The sequence below is a fragment of the Barbatula barbatula genome (assembly GCF_947034865.1).
Source record: "Barbatula barbatula genome assembly, chromosome: 23".
NCBI classification, from domain to species: Eukaryota; Metazoa; Chordata; class Actinopteri; order Cypriniformes; family Nemacheilidae; genus Barbatula; species Barbatula barbatula.
Genome location: NC_136786.1, coordinates 14454877 through 14473467, shown reverse-complemented (window position 1 = coordinate 14473467; position 18591 = coordinate 14454877). Strand labels below are relative to the sequence as shown.

General features: G+C 37.1%; 4 protein-coding genes across 6 annotated transcripts; 1 reads left to right on the top strand and 3 right to left on the bottom strand.

Annotated features, from left to right (window-relative positions):
* Positions 1-48: 48 nt before the first annotated feature.
* On the bottom strand, positions 49-5053 carry mcmdc2 (minichromosome maintenance domain containing 2; the record flags this gene model as incomplete). The annotated part of the gene is made up of 14 exons (XM_079447468.1): positions 4920-5053; positions 4257-4387; positions 3987-4046; positions 3626-3821; positions 3415-3537; positions 3137-3238; positions 2489-2617; positions 2164-2398; positions 1894-2099; positions 1598-1764; positions 1111-1290; positions 901-1043; positions 391-500; positions 49-203 (listed from the first exon to the last, which is right to left on the bottom strand). The coding sequence occupies exons 1-14, from the start codon at positions 5014-5016 to the stop codon at positions 49-51; spliced, it is 2034 nt and encodes a 677-aa protein (XP_079303594.1). The 5' UTR covers positions 5017-5053.
* A 249-nt stretch (positions 5054-5302) lies between these two features.
* Positions 5303-13626, bottom strand: sgk3 (serum/glucocorticoid regulated kinase family member 3). Its single transcript, XM_079447467.1, has 17 exons — positions 13324-13626; positions 11050-11224; positions 10869-10952; positions 10629-10701; positions 9664-9739; positions 9249-9324; positions 9079-9128; positions 8861-8918; positions 8449-8532; positions 8222-8353; positions 7670-7782; positions 7484-7520; positions 7067-7153; positions 6712-6807; positions 6455-6610; positions 6162-6251; positions 5303-6067 (listed from the first exon to the last, which is right to left on the bottom strand). Exons 2-17 carry the CDS (start codon positions 11125-11127, stop codon positions 5891-5893), a joined length of 1467 nt encoding a protein of 488 aa, XP_079303593.1. The 5' UTR covers positions 11128-11224; positions 13324-13626; the 3' UTR covers positions 5303-5890.
* A 229-nt stretch (positions 13627-13855) lies between these two features.
* On the top strand, positions 13856-16408 carry apoob (apolipoprotein O, b). The gene is made up of 9 exons (XM_079447594.1): positions 13856-13917; positions 14421-14525; positions 14618-14737; positions 14958-14990; positions 15074-15128; positions 15210-15305; positions 15455-15546; positions 15881-15970; positions 16067-16408. Exons 1-9 carry the CDS (start codon positions 13891-13893, stop codon positions 16106-16108), a joined length of 660 nt encoding a protein of 219 aa, XP_079303720.1. The 5' UTR covers positions 13856-13890; the 3' UTR covers positions 16109-16408.
* Positions 16360-18586, bottom strand: sat1b (spermidine/spermine N1-acetyltransferase 1b). 3 transcript variants are annotated; one of them, XM_079447596.1, is made up of 6 exons: positions 18286-18586; positions 17925-17976; positions 17772-17855; positions 17366-17467; positions 17250-17290; positions 16360-17151 (listed from the first exon to the last, which is right to left on the bottom strand). In XM_079447596.1, the coding sequence occupies exons 1-6, from the start codon at positions 18349-18351 to the stop codon at positions 16981-16983; spliced, it is 516 nt and encodes a 171-aa protein (XP_079303722.1). In that variant the 5' UTR covers positions 18352-18586; the 3' UTR covers positions 16360-16980. The 3 variants fall into 3 exon arrangements, with proteins under 3 accessions (XP_079303722.1, XP_079303723.1, XP_079303721.1); XM_079447597.1 differs by lacking the exon at positions 17772-17855 and having other exon boundaries at positions 16641-17151; positions 18286-18555; XM_079447595.1 differs by having other exon boundaries at positions 16656-17151; positions 17250-17467; positions 18286-18555.
* Between the last annotated feature and the right edge of the window lie 5 nt (positions 18587-18591).

Sequence of the window (18591 nt, the reverse complement as noted above, 5' to 3'; positions counted from 1 at the left end):
TCATGCTACAATAATTTTATACATTTGTTTCTGTAAAGTACCTTGATCTTACTCCTCTACAATGCATGTTGCATAGGTGTGCACAAAATCCAAGATTTGCTTGTGGAATTTTTCCATGGTAACGTCTCTGTAGTGCAGGGAGTCCAGGTCATGTAGAGCACAGGGAAACACTGCATCGGGTGGAAAGACAAGCGTAGAGGCCCCTGTGTTGCAAAGACAAGTCCCAAACTTGAAATGACCTACTGTAACATGATATTGATTCAACTTGTAATGATGTGATTTAAGGTGTGGTCAAATCTAAAAATTAATAAAATATTCAAAAATGTCTTTCCTACTTCATAATTTTAAGTTCAGTATATTTTCTAGTTGTAAGTGAACTTGTGAACAAACCATGCTTTAGGGTGACTGAACTTTCAAACAACAATATTGCAATGACAGCATCTTCCTCTAGAACTTGTGTTCTCAGGCTGAGTTTAGCATGCGCTTGTGCCATGGAAATTCTGTCAGAACAGGTAAACAAATGAAATTCATTCTGAATAAATCTAGCCAATTTATGCTAGTCTTGCATGGTTTTAGGATTTCCAATACTGTCTGCATAGGACTCCAACCTATGCAATTAATAAAGTAGCCTGCATAGCTGAATATGTGGTATGTTTATTGGTCTGCAAACAAAAGCCGGCTATTGTTGAAGCCTGCTCTGCGTTTACAGGCAGTTAAAGTGTTTTAACTGGTAAATTCTAAACTTTTACAACCATAAAACTTGCTGATATGATACAATACTGTGACAAATTGACTTATGTCCATGCTCCATCTAATGGTACAATATAGCAACTTTGAGTTACAATCATGTACTGTAACAAACTATGTTTGTGTAATGAATTGTACGACTGCAATACTTACAGAAGTTTTATGGAAGTGACTGAGATAGATGAGCAGTGTGTTGAGTGTGATCGAACCCTTCGACTAGCCATGTAATAACCATGGATCATCTTTTCAGCTGAGGGACTCATGTCCACCTTTAAGTCCCTTGCTTGAGCTAAAAGCTGAAAACAAAATTCAGATGACCCCGTAATATTTCTGAATAAAATGCATGTGATGGGGTCAGTCAACCTCTTTATAATCTTGTGAAGTAAACTGCATGCATGCTGGATAAAGGGGCTCTCCGGGAAAGATGGCCTGCCTTAGGGTGTGCACTGTCATGGACAAGAGTAGAGGATCGTTGCTTGTTTCTCGACACTGAACTACGAGACCAAAGACCTCTGCCAGCGGAAGTGGAACTGAACCCATTTCCTACAGTTGTCATAAGCAAATGCCATAAAATAACTTCTGAAACAATAACATTAGGGAAATAAGTCATTGTCTAGACAATTTTTATTAACTGGGGTGAGATTAATATAAACAGGCTTAAGGAAGGTTCCTAAAATAGATGCCATTCTCTGTGGTTCCTGTTCCCAAATACAGAAAGAGGCGGGTCATCTGCTAAGCATTCCTTTAATATCTAATGGGTCTTTTAACATGTATGACTATAAAGTCCAACAATAACATTGTTTTCTGAATAAAAGCGAAGTTTGATTAAAATAACATAACGTAAACCTACCACAGCACCCAGCACTGCATTATCAAATTTAGCTGTCCTCTTGGAGGGGGAAGCAGCATCAGCTAGGGCCCAGAAGTTACATTTGAGGGGGAAGGAGATCTGCTGGTCCATATCATCACCATATTTTTTTCCAGGAATAAAAACAGATACAGTCCGGTTTTCAAGAGCTGAAGAATATTGGAGAAACAGCACAGAGACGTAAAAACTTTGCTTGTTAACATGGCCTGTTTATGTCTGCCTTTTTGAAAATATATAAGTTATCTAATAAAATCAATCATAAAGTGATTATTTGGCACCAGATTGAAGCACTTCCAGCTTGTCTCTCTTGTAGCATGTGAGGTCTCCCAGAAGGCAGATTCCTCCAGTTGCCAGCAGAGCTGAACCTGCATGTATGTTGGCAGTCCCTGCTCCATGTTCATCTCTAGATAAAGATGCCAACAGCTCTCCTGTAGGTGCGTGTAGAATGCCACGCGAGCACAACGGCAGGCTATATCTCATTAACCTGTGCAGAAATATTCAAATAATTTATGATGATAATCTAAAAGCAAAAAAGTTTGGAGACATACCTGTCAATGATTAGTGTGTCACTGGTGAGAGCGAGCACATCCAGGTGGTTGGGAGCATCTGGATTATCCTCACTTTGTACCAAGCTTAGTAGTAGCACCAGTTTCAGTGTGTTGTAGAGTCCAGGTGAAATCACAGGGGAACCAAATGAGTTAGCTACAACGGCACTGAACCTCCATGGGGAGCAGGCAGAGGCAGCCAGCAGGTTCTGGAAGTTTTTGCTAACCACACAGGGGCCTGTGAGCGGCAGTGAGGAACAAATTACTTTGACGTGCTGTGAATATGGTTAGTTGTTTTGATATCATCAAATTCAAAACAAGACCTTACATTTGGGGATCCATGGTTGGACACTGCAAGCCTCTACACTCCATGTTACACTGGGCCACTGGTGCACATGAGCTGGAATCCCCACAACTCGGTACAGATGGCCAATTCTCATGGAGTTACACAGTTCATCTAATTACATTAAGGAAAAAAAAACAATGACAGTTGGGGTTTGGTCTTTACTTATTATTTGAGAAACTTACCACCTATATGGCTGCCAAGAGAAACACTGCAGGCTCTTTTAAACAATGATTCCTCTATGACTTGCACAAACTAATGAGTGTACCTTACGTTTATTAACATGTATGTCCAGTAACTGGAGCCTGGTGTATTGAATTCCAGACTAATACTGGGTCAACAGAATATGCTAATATTGTCCAGAGAATCTAGGGCCTCTCATGTTGGCTAAACAGAAAACATTATTGAAGTAGACAGAAAAACTCAATCTAACACTTAAGGATTGGATGTGTTTTACCAGTTCATTTTAGCCTTCTGCTTTGGCATCATGTTCTTTACGAAAACCAGGTTAATAAGTGCTAAAATTCCACAAAACTGGGTATGTCCTAATGGATGGTTTAAAGGTAATTACATGACATACCATTCAGAGAATGGGAAACAATTTAGGATGCTAAACAATCAATTTTGGCCTACCTCTTAGAAAAAGGGTGACAGATTGATATCTTAAGAACGCAACATCATGAACTCCTAAAACATCCACGGCTCTCACATCAATGAGTTCAACAAGCTGTTTATCTGTACATAATCAAATATGCTGACAACACACATGTTTGCATTCTACAAATTGTAACATTCTGTTTTAACAATTGACTATGTAAAAGCTAGTCTTATGTATTATTATATAACACCCTTATATATTCATATTATTTATAATATTCAAATATTGTATTGTTTTATTAATGTTATCTCACCCCCTAAAACCCGAGACTTCACATCCTCTTTCAGTGGAGAAGAGCAGAGAAAGCATATAAAATCATTTCTTATCGTAGCAGACTCTGTAGCACCTGGGACATGAACTCTAATGTGATGAAACCCTTTGGAAAAATTGGGAAGTGGGAAAAAAATTACAGAAAATTGCCATATATAGAAAATTTTGAAGAATTGAAAATAATTCATGATTACCTCTTGAGCAAGGGCATTTCTCTTCTGAGCAGAGAAATCTGGCTCCCTGTGTGTATTTTGTGACACGTGTCATGGCAATTACAAGGCCCTCCAAAGCTAAAGGTCTCATTGGACCATACCCACGGGGAAACTCGGAGAGATCCAAAAAGTAGTTTGGAAAAGGTGGGAGATGTGTGGGCTTTAAAACAACGTTAACCTATTGTAAAAGTGTACACGTGTTAACAAATATGTGTCTATTGTGTGTCTCTGTATTGTTTTCAATTGACAATATAATGTATTTTAGTCTTTGACACAGATAATAGAGCACAAGGTACAGTACAGTACATGAAATCGGCATATAATTACAAACGCTATTCCATACCTGGTTTTCAGTTTCTATGTGATCAATAAGTGATAGCGTTTTAATAGACAGAAAACAAACCTGAAAAATAGAGATACTCTTTTAGTATACACTAGTTACAAAACGTGCATACCCTGGTTAAATGCTGAACAAAGTAAGGTTTTTCTTCAAATTATTTTGTTTACACACTCTACAAGGGCCAGTCATAACGCTGCTACTGTACATTGGATAACAAAGCGTTAATTGTAATAAAAATATATAATTTACATTTACAGTATACTGCATACTCACCGACTGAAAGAGTGAAGCAGCTTTTAGAGAATCGTGCAGTATACAGTCTCCCAGTGTGGCATCCAGTTCAAGCACTTCTGAGGGATTTACATCGAAACTGAACCTATACACGGCCTGCATCTGATGTGCGTCTGAAACACATTTATTTTGTGTCATTCCTTTACTGTCATATGAGTTTTTATTCCCTTACGAACATTAACAAAAAATGAATGTATTTAATACTGGCTAAAAAAAGCATAACGGCAGCGGTCTTTATTGTTGAGTTTCGTAGGTAACGTTATCGTTATGATGGAAACCTACCGTAACCTTTTTCAACCTAAAGATAAAGCTACTGTGAAAACCCAAACACACAACATTGCGCATTTATTTATGTTTTCAGTAAACAGCTGATGACAGACACATAAGGCGTTTATAACGGAAAATCGTTAAAATGACCTTTTATATTAGGGTTATTTTTTGCGTTCTGGTATCATGTAACCCAACGTATATGTGCTTATTTAGTTAATATTTTAAGCAATAGGGCTGATTTAAGAAGAAAACTCATTGTATGATTAAGTGTAACAAAAAGCACCTTTCTCACGCGCACCTGTTTAGGCCCACTGAGGTAAATATAGAGACTTGCATGTAAAAATATTATAAATGCATTAGCGCTTATAAACAAACCTTTTATTGCATTGCAGTCGTCCATGAGTTTACGTAACCCACCACTTCTGTCTAAATATATTATTATCGCTTCCTTAAGGGAAAGTAGGTTGTCCATATCTTTACAAGGTACGTTGCCGTTCAGTCTAGGCAGCAGAGCGGGAAGCGCGTGCCCACCAACGGCTCGAGCATCGGCGAGAATGTGCGTACATATGCAAATGAGACCCATCAATCGTGCAAGAAGCGATTAAAGAAAACGCCTTTACTTGTACAGGACATCATTTCTGGTTCATGTCATATGTCATTAGGCACCATGTCGTATAATCTCATAGCCTAATCTGGCAGCATTGAAAGTAGTTTGGCTCATCTGATTTAGCTAATAATGCACTTGAGCTACACCCGAATCAGCTATAGGGTTTATGAAAATTCATTTAAATTTCAGAATGTGGCATACATTTTATGATTTCAACACACGTTATATTAAACAATTTAAAGCGAAATACACATTAATTTAAAGTGTTTAGCAGGAATGGAAATGGTTTTGATGACGCAATAACCATGTATCTTTCTAACTGCAAGAACACCATTGGTCATTCATAACATATAAGACAAAAACAAGGAATGTGATAAAGCGGATGCTCAAGTTAACAAATATCCTCCAGTTTTCATCATAACAAATAATTTTAACAATAGAATACAATTCTGAGGGAAACAAATATGAACACATCAGCATCTGAGCCATATCTCAGGTAAGGTGTTCAATGTTATACAAAATATACTTTGTTATTCGAGCAAAAAAATAAAGTTTGAATCACCCTGCATCCAAAAAGGTTTATGCACTGTTACAAACACAAGGGTTCATTCTCTGACTAGAGAGAGAGAGAGAGAGAGAGAGAGAGAGAGAGAGAGAGAGAGAGAGAGAGAGAGAGAGAGAGAGAGAGAGAGAGAGAGAGATCACAGCACAGCCATTTCACGCCCTATTCAATTCACTGTTAATCTAACAAGAATGAATCTTCTGATGGCGGAGCATAAGAAAAGCCCACAAAGGCAGCATCGGCCTCCATGACGCTAGCGTTAACTATTGACATCCCTGAAGAGAAGCACACAGAGTTCGGCACAGCTTCCTCTGTAAATTCTGGATCAAAGTTTGAGATGTCATACAGGGAGTCCTGCAAGACAACAGAGTTAACATGTAAAACCAGCATGTATAGATATGACAGGTGTGATAGATATGCCTCTAAAGAATATTCTCTAAAGTCTCACCACACAAGGGTTAAAAGGGGGTGGGATCTTTTTCTGCTCAAGGTCCTCCCAGTTGATGGATGAGAAAAAGTCATGACCTTTGACTTCACACTAGAAAAATGAAGACAGGATCGTGAAGACGTACTGAGCATTTTGCACAAGATTTCCTGTTGTTTCCAATTGAAAAATGTATCCTATACATTAGTCAGGAACTAAATTGCACATCCCAATATTACATCTATAAATCATTGCTACAAAAGTAGATTAAATCTTCCACAAGGGGGCAGCACACAGAATACTAATGAAGAGCTCACAAAGTCCTCTCTGTAGCCAAGCCTCCTGGTGTGGTCTTTCTCCAACAGGGTCTGAAGTATAGACCAGGCAGCCGTGGATGCCCCAGGGCGCATCACTAGATCCTTGTGAAGAATATTGTCATACATCTCATGTGTGTCCCTGCTGTAGAATGGAGGCTGTTGAAAGCATAAAGATCAAACAGAATACATCACTGCCTATATAATACATATCCAGTGGCTATTTTTGAGGTCAATTTTCTATTTTTAAGGGAACTTACAAGCCCATAGAGCATTTCATAGAGGACAGAACCCAGACACCACCAGTCGACTGTGTTATCATAGGGCTGCTTCTTGAGAACTTCCGGGGCTAGATACTATCAAAACAACAACGAAATTATTTATTTTGAAATGTTTTTTTATAATGTATTTTTCATGTAAATTTACAGTTCTGATGAAAAAGCGTCTGTGAAACATATGATAAAAAAAAATACAATGTATTAGTTACAATGAGCTGCTTTCTTAATAAATAAAGCAAATATTAAGAAAGATTTACATTGACCATACTTCATTAAGATTAAATGCTAATCCACTGTATACGATACGGTTTAATGCAATATTTGTATAAAACAATACCTCAGGTGTTCCACAAAATGTGGTCGTTGTGTCTGCTTGAGAGATGCCTTCCTTACACAATCCAAAGTCAGTCAAAACTATGTGTCCCTTAAGAGACAAAATAACATTTTCAGGAAGCCTTTTACCAACACAAGAGGCCTGACTGGAAGCTGCAAGAGACCTGTACGCTCACCGTTTCTTCTGATTATTTCATAGGAAATGCACAAATAAATCTTAACCTAATATCAAGCATTCTTGCACATAAAGAAATAACTCTGCAGTTTCATTACACTTGCTCAAATGGACACCTCATCTCTGTAAATCAGGAAGTTTTGTTATACTTTCACAGCAAGGCCAGATAACACACGTCGGTTTTCTCTGAAACTCTGACTGTGAAACTGTGTTCAGCTATGCTATGATACAAAGAGGGATGCTTACTTGAGAGTCCAAAAGGATATTTTCTGGTTTCAAATCCCTAGGAACACAAGGTGGGCGATTGCACGGTTAAAGTCTGTAAATCATTATTTTTCACACTTAAAACTTTTTCATTTTCATTCATCATTTCAGGAAGCCCAAATTACAGGAGAATACAGAGAAAGGAGTCTTTAGAAAACCTTTATATACCTGTAAACAATCTTGAGAGAGTGCAGGTAACCCAGAGCACTTGCCATCTCAGCGATATAAAACTTAGCTCGGAGTTCGGGAAAGGTTCGTTCTTTTTGAAGGTGAAAGAAAAGCTGTAATGAGACAAGTCAGAAATTGTAATGCCGTTTTTTTATCCAGAGTAAAATGCTAAACTGGGACTTTTCAAAAGCATTACTGTCATGGTACATCATGTTTAGCCCACATCACTAAAGATTATTGTAGCTGACATTTAAAATGTGTTTGACACAGCTTTGGCTAAAAGAAGGAAGTCAGACCATCGGTTTCAGTATATTTAGCTAAGCATGTCTATATGAACCACACAAATTCAAATTTAATGGCTAAGACAATAAGCCCATTCAAGTTTTGTCCTGACCACCTTATTTACAAATCACATGACACTGCTCATCATTTTCTTATTAAGACATTGTGAAGCAATAGTTCCGTTTATAACATACTGGGTTTACCAGTGGGTTTTGTGGCGTGATAATAGTTCAGATGTCACCCTCTTTGTATTTTTTGACAAATACTCACTTCTCCACCATTGACAAAATCCAGGACAAAGTACAACTTGTCTGCTGTCTGAAACGAATAGTGCAGTCCAACCAGGAAGGGATGTTTAACGTTCTTTAGCAACACATTACGCTCAGCCATGATGTGCTTTTGCTGGCATGAAAGAATTAATATTTTGGTATTAAAACATAAAAAATTTTGAATGCATCAAAATGTTGTTGTCGTTGTCCTCCATCTCATTTTATTACCTCTCTCCTGTTTAAAATAACCTTTTTCTGCAAGACTTTGATGGCGTAACATTTCCCATCCCGTTTCCTCTTTGCAAGGAGAACCTTTGTGAAGGAGAGGACACAACAGGTTAAAATCAGTTCCGACTTCCACTGATGGCTCCATATAAGCAACACGAAAGCTTGGTGACTTTAAAACTGTGAAACTTTCACTTCCTGAATGGAGAGTCCACAGCTTGGAACTAAACATTAGGTTCAACCGAACAGAGAATTCACTTAACAGAGAAGCTTAGTAACATTCAGAGCTTGCAATAACAGACTCATGCTGTGGTCGACCCAATTTCTCTTTCAAACAAAGTGACTGGTTCCGCACATCAAAACGTTAAGCCATTTTCCACATTAGACAGTATATTAAAAATACTAATACGCATACCTTTCCAAAGCTTCCCTTTCCAATGACTTTAAGAAAGTCAAAGTCAGTGGGCTTTGCCCTATGGGAGAAACAAATAGTTATTAATACTACAACCTATCATTAAGTGTAACCTTATTTACTTTACCATTTTGACAGATAGACTGTACCTGTTTTTACTAAATTAATGTGGTCACTAAATGTCACTGTCAATTAAAATTTATATAAATGATAACACCTACTGTAAATTAGCAGATGGCCCAAGGTTAATGTTTCTAGAAGTAGAGTTACTCTGTAGATGAGATGACAAAAAATGCAAAAACTAAAGAAATGACTCAAAAAGAAAGAGGACCAGTGTGAATTATTCAATAGCTCATACTTTATAAACACCTTTTCTACTATAAATACCAACCTTTTCCTCTTCATCCTCTGATGCATCGGAGAAGTTTTTCGATTTGTCTAGCTGCAAAAAATCTCGAACATCAGGACTGTGAATATGAAACAGTCCAACATTCACATGTTAGAAGTCCGACTGAGAAAATACAAAGCCACAGCTGTGTCCAGAAACATGAGCTAACATCAACAGTTCTCTGTAACAAGCACTGTAACCATAGCCAATATTACACAGAATTAAAGAAAAGCATCTTTTATTTGGCACGGTTACGCAAAATAACATCAAACTGGCTTTGTACTCAGAGTTCAGAGAAAACATCCTCAAAAATATTATTACGTGAAATGATTTTTACATATTACAGATATCTAGATACACTGGTAGTGTGGTTATTGACAGTATCTAAAGCACTATGCAACTGTTCTAAAATACTTACTGGTTGCTTAGCTGTGAATGAGAGACGATCCTCTGAATGAACTCGTGTAACCCTGCTCTTCTCTGTTTTATAAACTCTGAGAATATACAACAAAATATATGTAAGTTTTGGAAGAAGACATTTCACAGAAATGTCTGGTCAATGCTCTAGCTCCCCCCTCTACACAGAACAGTTGCGGAGACTAGAAGCAGGCATGTAGCGCTCCATTTATGCTGATTTGTCTAACATATAACAGACCTTGATCATAAATAAATCCCTCAAAAAACACTGTTTTTGTAATGTTTGTTTAAAACCATGAACAAATCAAACAACATATGCTACTGTTGCTTTTAGTAAATGAAATGAATGCCTGTGAGAAAACAAGCTGAATGAATGAATGGCTATGGCAGCAGGAAAACGTTTTCCCTACTTCCGGTCTCTGTATCTTATTCGCCTGTTTCACAGAATGGCGACAGAGAGAATGAATGAGACAGACAAAGAATGAGAGATCTTAGCTATGTGTGCAAAGACTGTTTAAAGTGGTTCAGCCTTTTGAACGTTAACAATATCTGCATGTGATTTCAATTAACCGATCCATGATTTCCGATTAAAAAAAAATTCTTCTTGACCACATGCTGGTCGTGTAATTGGTCACACATGAGCCATACACATATAGTTAAGATTCTCTAATCATGGTTGCCAAATTATCTACAAGCATGGTGTAAAATAAGACAGGGACAACTGTTTTACATGCTTGGAGCAGGGCGGTTTTAGCATGGTTAATTTTCTGTTAAGAACGCTGTTGGATAATCTAATTTGTCAAATACACATGATCTCTGTTAAACTCAATAAAGCAAAGTCAGTACATGCATGCACGAGAGCACAACGCGTTACAATGAGGTCTGTAAGATATTATTTTTATTTCACGAGAACTGTTTACTCTCTGTTAGTATGGTAACAAGAACAATTTCCTTCATCACAAGTACCTGGGTCAAAGTTGTCTCCAAATATTCTCTTAGCTGGAATCTTCAAATTCATTGTGGGAAACAGTTTCTTCAACTGAGAAAAAAAACAAAAAATGATCTTTGTTTTAGGACAAAAACATATGCACTACTATGTTAAGTATCAGACAGTAGAGGTTCTGTAACTAAAAAAAGTGTTGACAGAATACTTTTTTACATTGTACAAGTTTGACATGTCTACTTGGACTTATTATGATCACTTACTGTATTGTACAATTTGTCAAATTCAGCGTATCTCCGAAACACAAACCACTCATGGCTTCCAACACTGACCATTACTTTGTAAACCTAACAAAACAACAAAATAAATAAAGCTTCACAATCTGACACCAATATATAAGATAAAAGACCATATCAAAATATCCACAATGGTCTTGTGACTCACAGTATAGCGCTTCTTCTTGTCTCTCTGCTCGTTGGAGCATGGAATGCTAACATTGGGACAGCTGGGAAAATCTTCCATCCTGAAGACTCATACAATCTGAGACTCAACAGGTCCTCAGAACGTTCTCCTTTCTCCGGGACACACCTGCTTCTGATGAGTACACTCCATCATGACCCTTCAGAGAACACAAACACACCGGAGCATAAAAAAGAGGCTCTACCGTACCATCACCGACCGCTTCTTTCAGTGCTTCGGCTCCAGAACACTCTTAAGGCTTTGCATGAGAGGAGAAAGGGCCCTCAGAGTCACTAATCATGTGTGGCAGGAGCACAGAGAGAAGCCTCAGTCTGGGCGGCAGAGAGATGAATCTCCACCTCTCTTTTCCTCCCTTGCTTTCATCCTCCCCTCTGTTACTCTCCGATGGGCGGGGGGGGCCAACAGGGATGTTCCTTTTCATATGCCACTTCCACATACTCCCTCTGTTAAACGGAACACACGCTTGCTCACTGGGAGGGCTACAAAAGAGGTATTTTTAGATAATGCTCTGTTGGACCGAAAAAGGTGCAGATTTGGAGTGGCAGGTGGAGTGGCAGGTGGAGTCTTTTCAATAAAGCGTCAATAAAGCTCCAGGACAATGATGAGTGACTGCATGTAGAGTTTGAGCATAAAATTGGTTCATTCTTGAATATATTTATACATGTACATCATAAAATAGCAAATCATTTCAGTTTAAATAATATTGGCTGAATGATTAACAATTGACTTGGATAAGTGGAATATAACAACCCTTTTTCTCTTTTATCAAAGGAACATCCTACAAAAAGGCTACCTTTACAAGATCAAAAGGCAAAACACCAATTCAGCATAAAAGGAAAGAAGTGTACATTTCTTAAAAATAATGAATTAATAAAATATTTAAAAAGCCAGCAGCAAGATTACCATAAACCCTCCCATATATATTTACTATGCAGCACAACTATTCAAGACAAAACTAGATGTGTGGAGATGACGTAATAGAGTTCACTCTATCACTTGATCTGCATTTTGGACATTTTTCTGAAGCCACAGGGTTATTTTCCTAAGCAAATAAATAATAAAAAAATGACGGGTTGGAAATGTATCATAATACAAACTAGTAAATAAAATGAGTTGCTGTTTTAAATATGATTTTTAAATATTAGTTTTTTTCTGCCCTTATGATTTACCTGCAGAAAAGTTGACTGTTTCCTTCTACCAGGATCCGCCACCAGGAAGCATAACACAATAGACACCCTTTAATATATATGTTTAGTGTCTGGGCCAAGTAGCCAAACAAAGACACTTGACTTTGAAACTGAAAGTAAAAGCTGGTTTTGATAACATGAGAAATGAAATATCCATACTTTAAGTGAAAAAATGTATGTTCAAAACATACAAGAGATATTTTATGTTCCTTATTAGACATAAATAGAAAATTACAGAGAACTGTGATTAGACATTGTTTCTGTAAATAAAAATGCGATGTAACACAACATCCCCAACAGTCAAACAGGTTCGTGCAAATACAATAGATCGAGGATAAACGTGCACTGACAAGTCATACATGAAAACACCCCTTTAAAACGCATCCGTATAGGTTCGTCTTTGCCACTTGCTTTCTTTATAAATAAAGAGCAATCCTACACGATGGAAAGTGTTTAATTGAAAATCTACAGTAACAGTCAAGATCATTCAGGATGTGTGGCATTAAAGTCAACCCTAAGCGTTAGTATATGTGGTAAAACTTATTGAAAGTTTAACTTCCAATAAAATGTAAATAGGAAGTCTAGTGAATGTTTCACATGCTGGTCAAATTACCATATACAGTAGGTTTCACTGAATGACTATCAAGGTTTCATTTCCCAATAAACAACTATTCCATGTTAATATATGTCAATGCTTTTTGTAGAAATGGAATATAACAGACAGGTTACGCAAATCTAATATAAAATTGCAAAGCCTAATAGAGACAACAATAACAGTACAATTATATTTCCAAATCCTAATGGTGGAATAAAAGAGGAAGTTTACCGCGTTCTTTAGACTTCATTATGGAATTGACTGGTCTGTATGTTGTGCGTTTTGATATATATATATATATATATATATAAACATTTCATTACGTAATGGACATTATGAACTACTATAAAGAGTGAAACTGTAACAGCATAAAATCTACAACAATGACCGACGTGTTTTCAGAGGCATTTGACCGCTTGGCATTCTTCAAAGGGAGTACAACATACAGTAACTTGCCTTGTTTTTTCCACTCTTTCCATCCAACTGGTTCCAGTGACGTGTCGGGCGGCAAAGGAAGTTCAACGATTCAAAAATCAAACTCGGCGTGTCTGGGAACACAACATTGACTCGTTTCAACCCAAGAAAGCGCACACACGGAAATTCTTCATATTATCAATGAAAAACACAACGTTGTTCCGAAACAATCAGTCACGCGACCAAACGAGGGACGGAAAATGTTTTAACTGTTGCAGGAGATAAGCCAACAGCGCCCTCTAACGACCATGTGTTATTTTACAGCGCTTTCAGGCTTTGCATCGTATCAAAGACAAAACATATTAATCCTATATAGAATAACTATATATAACGTTAGTGAGTTAACGCTATCTGTTTGTATGTTTATTCTCCCGATTTTCATATATTTTGTGTCAAATTTATGTAAAATTTACAGATTAGAAATATTATCTGATTTGTTAAATGTTTGAAAATGGGAAGCCATAACCCTTTTTGACCACTCGTTTCGAATTTGTCGGCTTTTGTCCTCGTAGACTTGCCGTAACACAGCGCCGCCCCCCCCCCAGAAACATGTCAAATGTTGGAGCAATAGCAAAGGTGAATTTACCCGTTTTAATTACATGATTTTAAATTAGTTGCATGTGATATTACTGTAGTATTTTTGTTTGTTACATTTTTTGATAATTATGCTGCGTGTTATGCATTAAATGTATTTGGTATGCTCCATAACTGCACACAGTGATGCAGTGATCTAGCGAAGCTAACTGTATCTTGTTGACCAAGTGTCTTTAACAGTGGTGCTGATGTTGATGTTTTATTGCATTTATAGAGCCATGTTGTGTCCCAAACAAATAATGGTTTTGTGATGATGCCATTTTCTGTTCAATTATGTTATGCCTGGAATTATTAGCAATCAACTGCTTATTTGTATAATATATACAATATGATGAACATCATGTGATTTTCATTTTAATGAAAATTTATTATTTTGTGTTAATTCTCAAAATTATTTAAGTATTATTTGTATTCTTCCTAATTCATAAATACTTCTCTTCCTCTGAAGTTGACCATTGTAAATTCTATGTTTTTTCCATTCTCAGTTGGTGCTGCCTATGGCAGTGCCTGGAGCCCTTGCCCTGATGTCTGCTACTGTTTTTGCTGAAAGCAAGGCCAAACTAAATTCCACCACTCTTGTGACCGATGAGGTACTACCTGTACAGAAGCCTTTTGTTGTGGGATAGAATAAGGTACTGTATTGGCTTGACATTGAGGGTTTTCAATATCCTTTATTTTTTAGCTATCACTCTACACCACACCTGAGTCTAAGCTGAGACCCGAAGAGCCAGAGGGTGGCCATATTGAGCAGGGTGTGGCATCTCTGAGGAAAACAGTAAAACCTTATGTGTCATGGTGTCAGGTAAAGTCACATTGTACTGCCAAACTGAAATTGTTCAGTGATGTGATCAAAAATGTTTCACTAGGGACAGTAATTTTAGGATGTTTTCAAATGATTGCTCATAACACAACACATATATAGCTGTCTTGGATGTTTTGTATCTACTGTATTCTCTATATATAATATGTTGTTTTTCTATTTGTTGTCTCATGTGTAATATCATTGTCTTCTCATTCTCTAGGAACAGACACAATTTGCTGTGGAGAAAGTACAGGCAAGTAATGTTGAACAACTTCCAGATCACATTATTTTTGATTTTGAAAAATTATGATTCATTTTTCTCTCTTTTCATCATAGTCTTACTACAAGACTGTTGAGCCTGGTGTTAATTCATCACAACAGATTGTAAGCGGTAAGGACTCAACCACATACATGTTTCTGCATGCGTTTTCTTGTGGTTATAAACCGACTATTGCTGCTCTCTTTTTCTTAGATACATGTGAGTTTTTGAATGACCCTCCATCTGAGTTTTACCCCAGTGTAGGCATCATTGGTTTCTCTGGAATTTTGGGACTTTATCTTGCAAAAGGTAAAAAATCAGTTTCATCATTTAAATTGTGTGATTTTCTTGATTATACCCGTACCTAGCTGTAACATATATATATATATATATACTGTGTTGTTTTGACTGGCCGTTTTTATAATTTTGGTTCCATCTGTTGCATTTATTCTCAACAGGCAGCACAGTAAAGAGGCTGATCTTCCCTACTGGGCTGATGGCCCTGAGCGCCTCCATGTTTTACCCACAACATGCTGTCTCTGTTACCAGGGCAAGTTTACGCTTTTATTCAGATAAACCTGTTTCCTCACAGGTCTTACATTTAACTTTTAATGCACTGTTATCTCCTACTAATTTGTTATATATGTTTAAGGTCCAGGTATTAATAACAGTTGCGAAGAGGAAATTCAGTCTTTGAATTGTGTGTTCAAATAGTCAGTGTTCCTTCCTCTTTCTTCCTGTGCGGCCGCCCATAAGTGTAAAACTACCAAGTAGAGGGATATTTTGAGAAATTTTCCATTGATAACCTCAGTCAATTAAAGGAAGAATAAACTTTAAATTATACTAATTTTTCACAACATAAATATTCTTATTGTTTTTAATAGACCACAAAAAACTACTTATATTCCTGGGGTTCAGAAGGGCGAGTTGTTTTGGAGGAGCTGCTGAGAGGGAAGTCTCCATCCAAGGAAAAGGTGACTTTAAGGAATATTTCAATAAGTCAAAAGTGAAGAGGGACATGTTTTTAGTGATTCTGTGTAATGTTTTACCTCACAATTCTATCAATACAGCTTGAGAAGAAAGAAAAATCAGACAGCCAAAAGTCGAGCTGAGACCAAGCATATTCTTACCAATGTTCTGTTCAATAGAATTTGCTACTTCACTGTGCTGAGCACCATTGATGTTACTTTATATTTAACTTAATGTTTGTCATAAATGCTGCTGTCTTTGCAGATTCTATGTGTTCTGTGTAATATGAGAATTCAGTTAATTTATTATTGTGTGTGACCCACGTCTACGGCAATATTAAAGACTTGGACCAACCTGAAGAGTAATCTTACTTGGCAGTTGGCACATTCTGAAAATGCAACCTATATCTTAATATTTCAAACAAATATATATTTCTCACCATTTTCTGAGCTGGCTTTCATTTCTGTACCACTTAACAAATATTACACTGCAATCTTACGAAAGATTAACAATACATGTTGATAAGATTATACTATGCAACGTGAACTAGAGTAGAGATGTGAGGTATTCTTTAAGGTACAGCCCACTCAAGGACATTTGTATAATTAATGACTTCCTCTTTACAGTGAGTAACGAGACCAGTCTCTTTCCACTGTGATTTTCGGGTTTGAACTGGGAGGAAAACCTTATGTGTATCATACATGACACCTTTTTTATTTTTGTATACATCAAAATTGAATACATGTGACTACTTATAAGAAGTTAATAAAATATATATATTTTTTACATATGATGGAAAACCAGCACCAATCTACCGGGTGAATACTAAAATATGAATCATGAATAATGTGAACTAGCTTAATCTCGAAAGCAACATTTTCTTTTGCTGCTTATTTATATTTATATGATTACTTTAAATGCCCAAAGAAAATATAATATTTGAATATTTTATGTAATGAGAAAAGAACGTGAACTGTCCCAAGTCCCTTTTACAACACTTGATCTTCAGGCCATCTCATTCTTCAGCAGACATTTTCAAGAGACCCTCCCTATTAATCCGGAAAAGTCGCCAACCCTCCTGCAGCGAGAGGTCAGAAGCACCGCGGCGCATGTAAAAGTCGATAGATTTCTTGTTTGACTCAGCCACAAGGAAGTGCATGCAGCTGCATCGATTCTTCACAGCCGTCTGGAAGTATTTATTAAATAGTTTATATTGTGTCAGCAATTGCACATATTGTTTTTGATGCAAGTTATATATGTTTGTCATGCAAATTTTTAACTCACATCACTGAGGGTTTTCAGGATTTCAGACCCTATACCAAAACCTATGGAAAGTATGAAACTAGTTAGTTGAGATCTGTAATTACTACCGGTTTTATAAAAGATACAAAGGCTGTTACCTCTGTATTCTTTCATCACATAAAAATCTTCAAGATATAGTAGCTTGCCAATCCAAGGGTCGTAGGTGAAGTAGTACATGGCAAATCCAATCACTGAATAACCTGTTAAGTAAAAACAGGGAGTTATTAAGACACGTGAGTCTTAACTACTATTCACACAAACTACCAATTAGTAAGAACTAATCAGTCTTACTTTTCATGTAACTGACTTGAAGAAGTTATGGCCAGTCTTGAAGAAATACATTTGATTAACTTGTAAGACTAGTCTAAGCAGTTTAAGCAACTGGCCCCAGGTGTCTTAAACATTTTGACCAATTTCAAACAACATCTTTCATTTTATATGCGGTTAAAAAGGAATAAACAACCGATAAATAGTTCAACAAACTAAGTTAAGGTCATGGTATACCCTCGACTTTCTGATGCTCAGCTGGCACGTCTGCGACCAGGCAGTGATAGAACGGGTGGTCTCCAAATCCGTCCTCGAGCAGATCTAAATAAACGTCCTCGTTATTTCCTAATATTGATCAGGTATCACAGTTGACGTGTTCTGTCATCTCACCTTTTTCAGTTAATATAACCTGGTCTTCCATTTTTTCATACTTAGCAAGTTCCTAGATGACAAAAAGTAGAATTATGAAAATATGCCGATGACTGTTGACATCGTTCGCTTGACAAAATGGAGACAGTTGTGTAGGCGAAGGGCCTGTGGGTTGTTTTCATGCTAACAACAGAACGCCGCTCATATATATCAATGCCATAATGTACGTTTCAAAGCAATTTAACATCAAATACATATATTGTTATACAACACCAAAAAAACTCAAGTTTATGACATATATTTGCACTTTTTAGAAGTTTTAACAGCCTACTTTGACAATTTATACTGTATTTGCGTTTGATGTGGTTAAGTTAAAGTGTACCTTTATTAGTCGCAATATGTCAGGTACGTCTTTGGGCTCCGCTTTACGCAAATTAAACTTGGCCATTTTCTTCTTTTACTCTTTTTCCCTTTTCTCACTAGTCCTCTATATGTGAAGTGAAGCAAAAGGAGTTTCTTCATTCGCTTCCCAGATTATTACCCTCCGCTGTCAGTCCGGGCTTCTCCTAGAAGAGACTCGCACGTAGCATCTCACCGCTCAGTTCTCAACTGTCTTTGGAGTTTGTTTATCATCTTAGACCGTATACTTACCGGTAGGGGAGGGGTTTGGTTTTCATAATAACCTATC

Excerpts from the sequence above, each read along its gene's own strand:
- sat1b (XM_079447595.1), bottom strand. The coding sequence starts at position 18,351 with ATGGCCAAGTTTAATTTGCGTAAAGCGGAGCCCAAAGACGTACCTGAC. Across the intron at positions 17,977-18,285 it reads ACATATTGCGACTAATAAAG|GAACTTGCTAAGTATGAAAA; the intron begins GTACACTTTAAC and ends TTTGTCATCTAG. Across the intron at positions 17,468-17,771 it reads TGAGCATCAGAAAGTCGAGG|GTTATTCAGTGATTGGATTT; the intron begins GTATACCATGAC and ends TTTACTTAACAG.
- apoob (XM_079447594.1), top strand. The coding sequence starts at position 13,891 with ATGTCAAATGTTGGAGCAATAGCAAAG. Across the intron at positions 14,738-14,957 it reads CTTATGTGTCATGGTGTCAG|GAACAGACACAATTTGCTGT; the intron begins GTAAAGTCACAT and ends CTCATTCTCTAG. Across the intron at positions 15,971-16,066 it reads AGTCTCCATCCAAGGAAAAG|CTTGAGAAGAAAGAAAAATC; the intron begins GTGACTTTAAGG and ends CTATCAATACAG.
- sgk3 (XM_079447467.1), bottom strand. The coding sequence starts at position 11,127 with ATGGAAGATTTTCCCAGCTGTCCCAATGTTAGCATTCCATGCTCCAAC. Across the intron at positions 10,953-11,049 it reads ACAAGAAGAAGCGCTATACT|GTTTACAAAGTAATGGTCAG; the intron begins GTGAGTCACAAG and ends TTGTTTTGTTAG. Across the intron at positions 6,611-6,711 it reads ATGAAATGCTCTATGGGCTT|CCTCCATTCTACAGCAGGGA; the intron begins GTAAGTTCCCTT and ends TGCTTTCAACAG.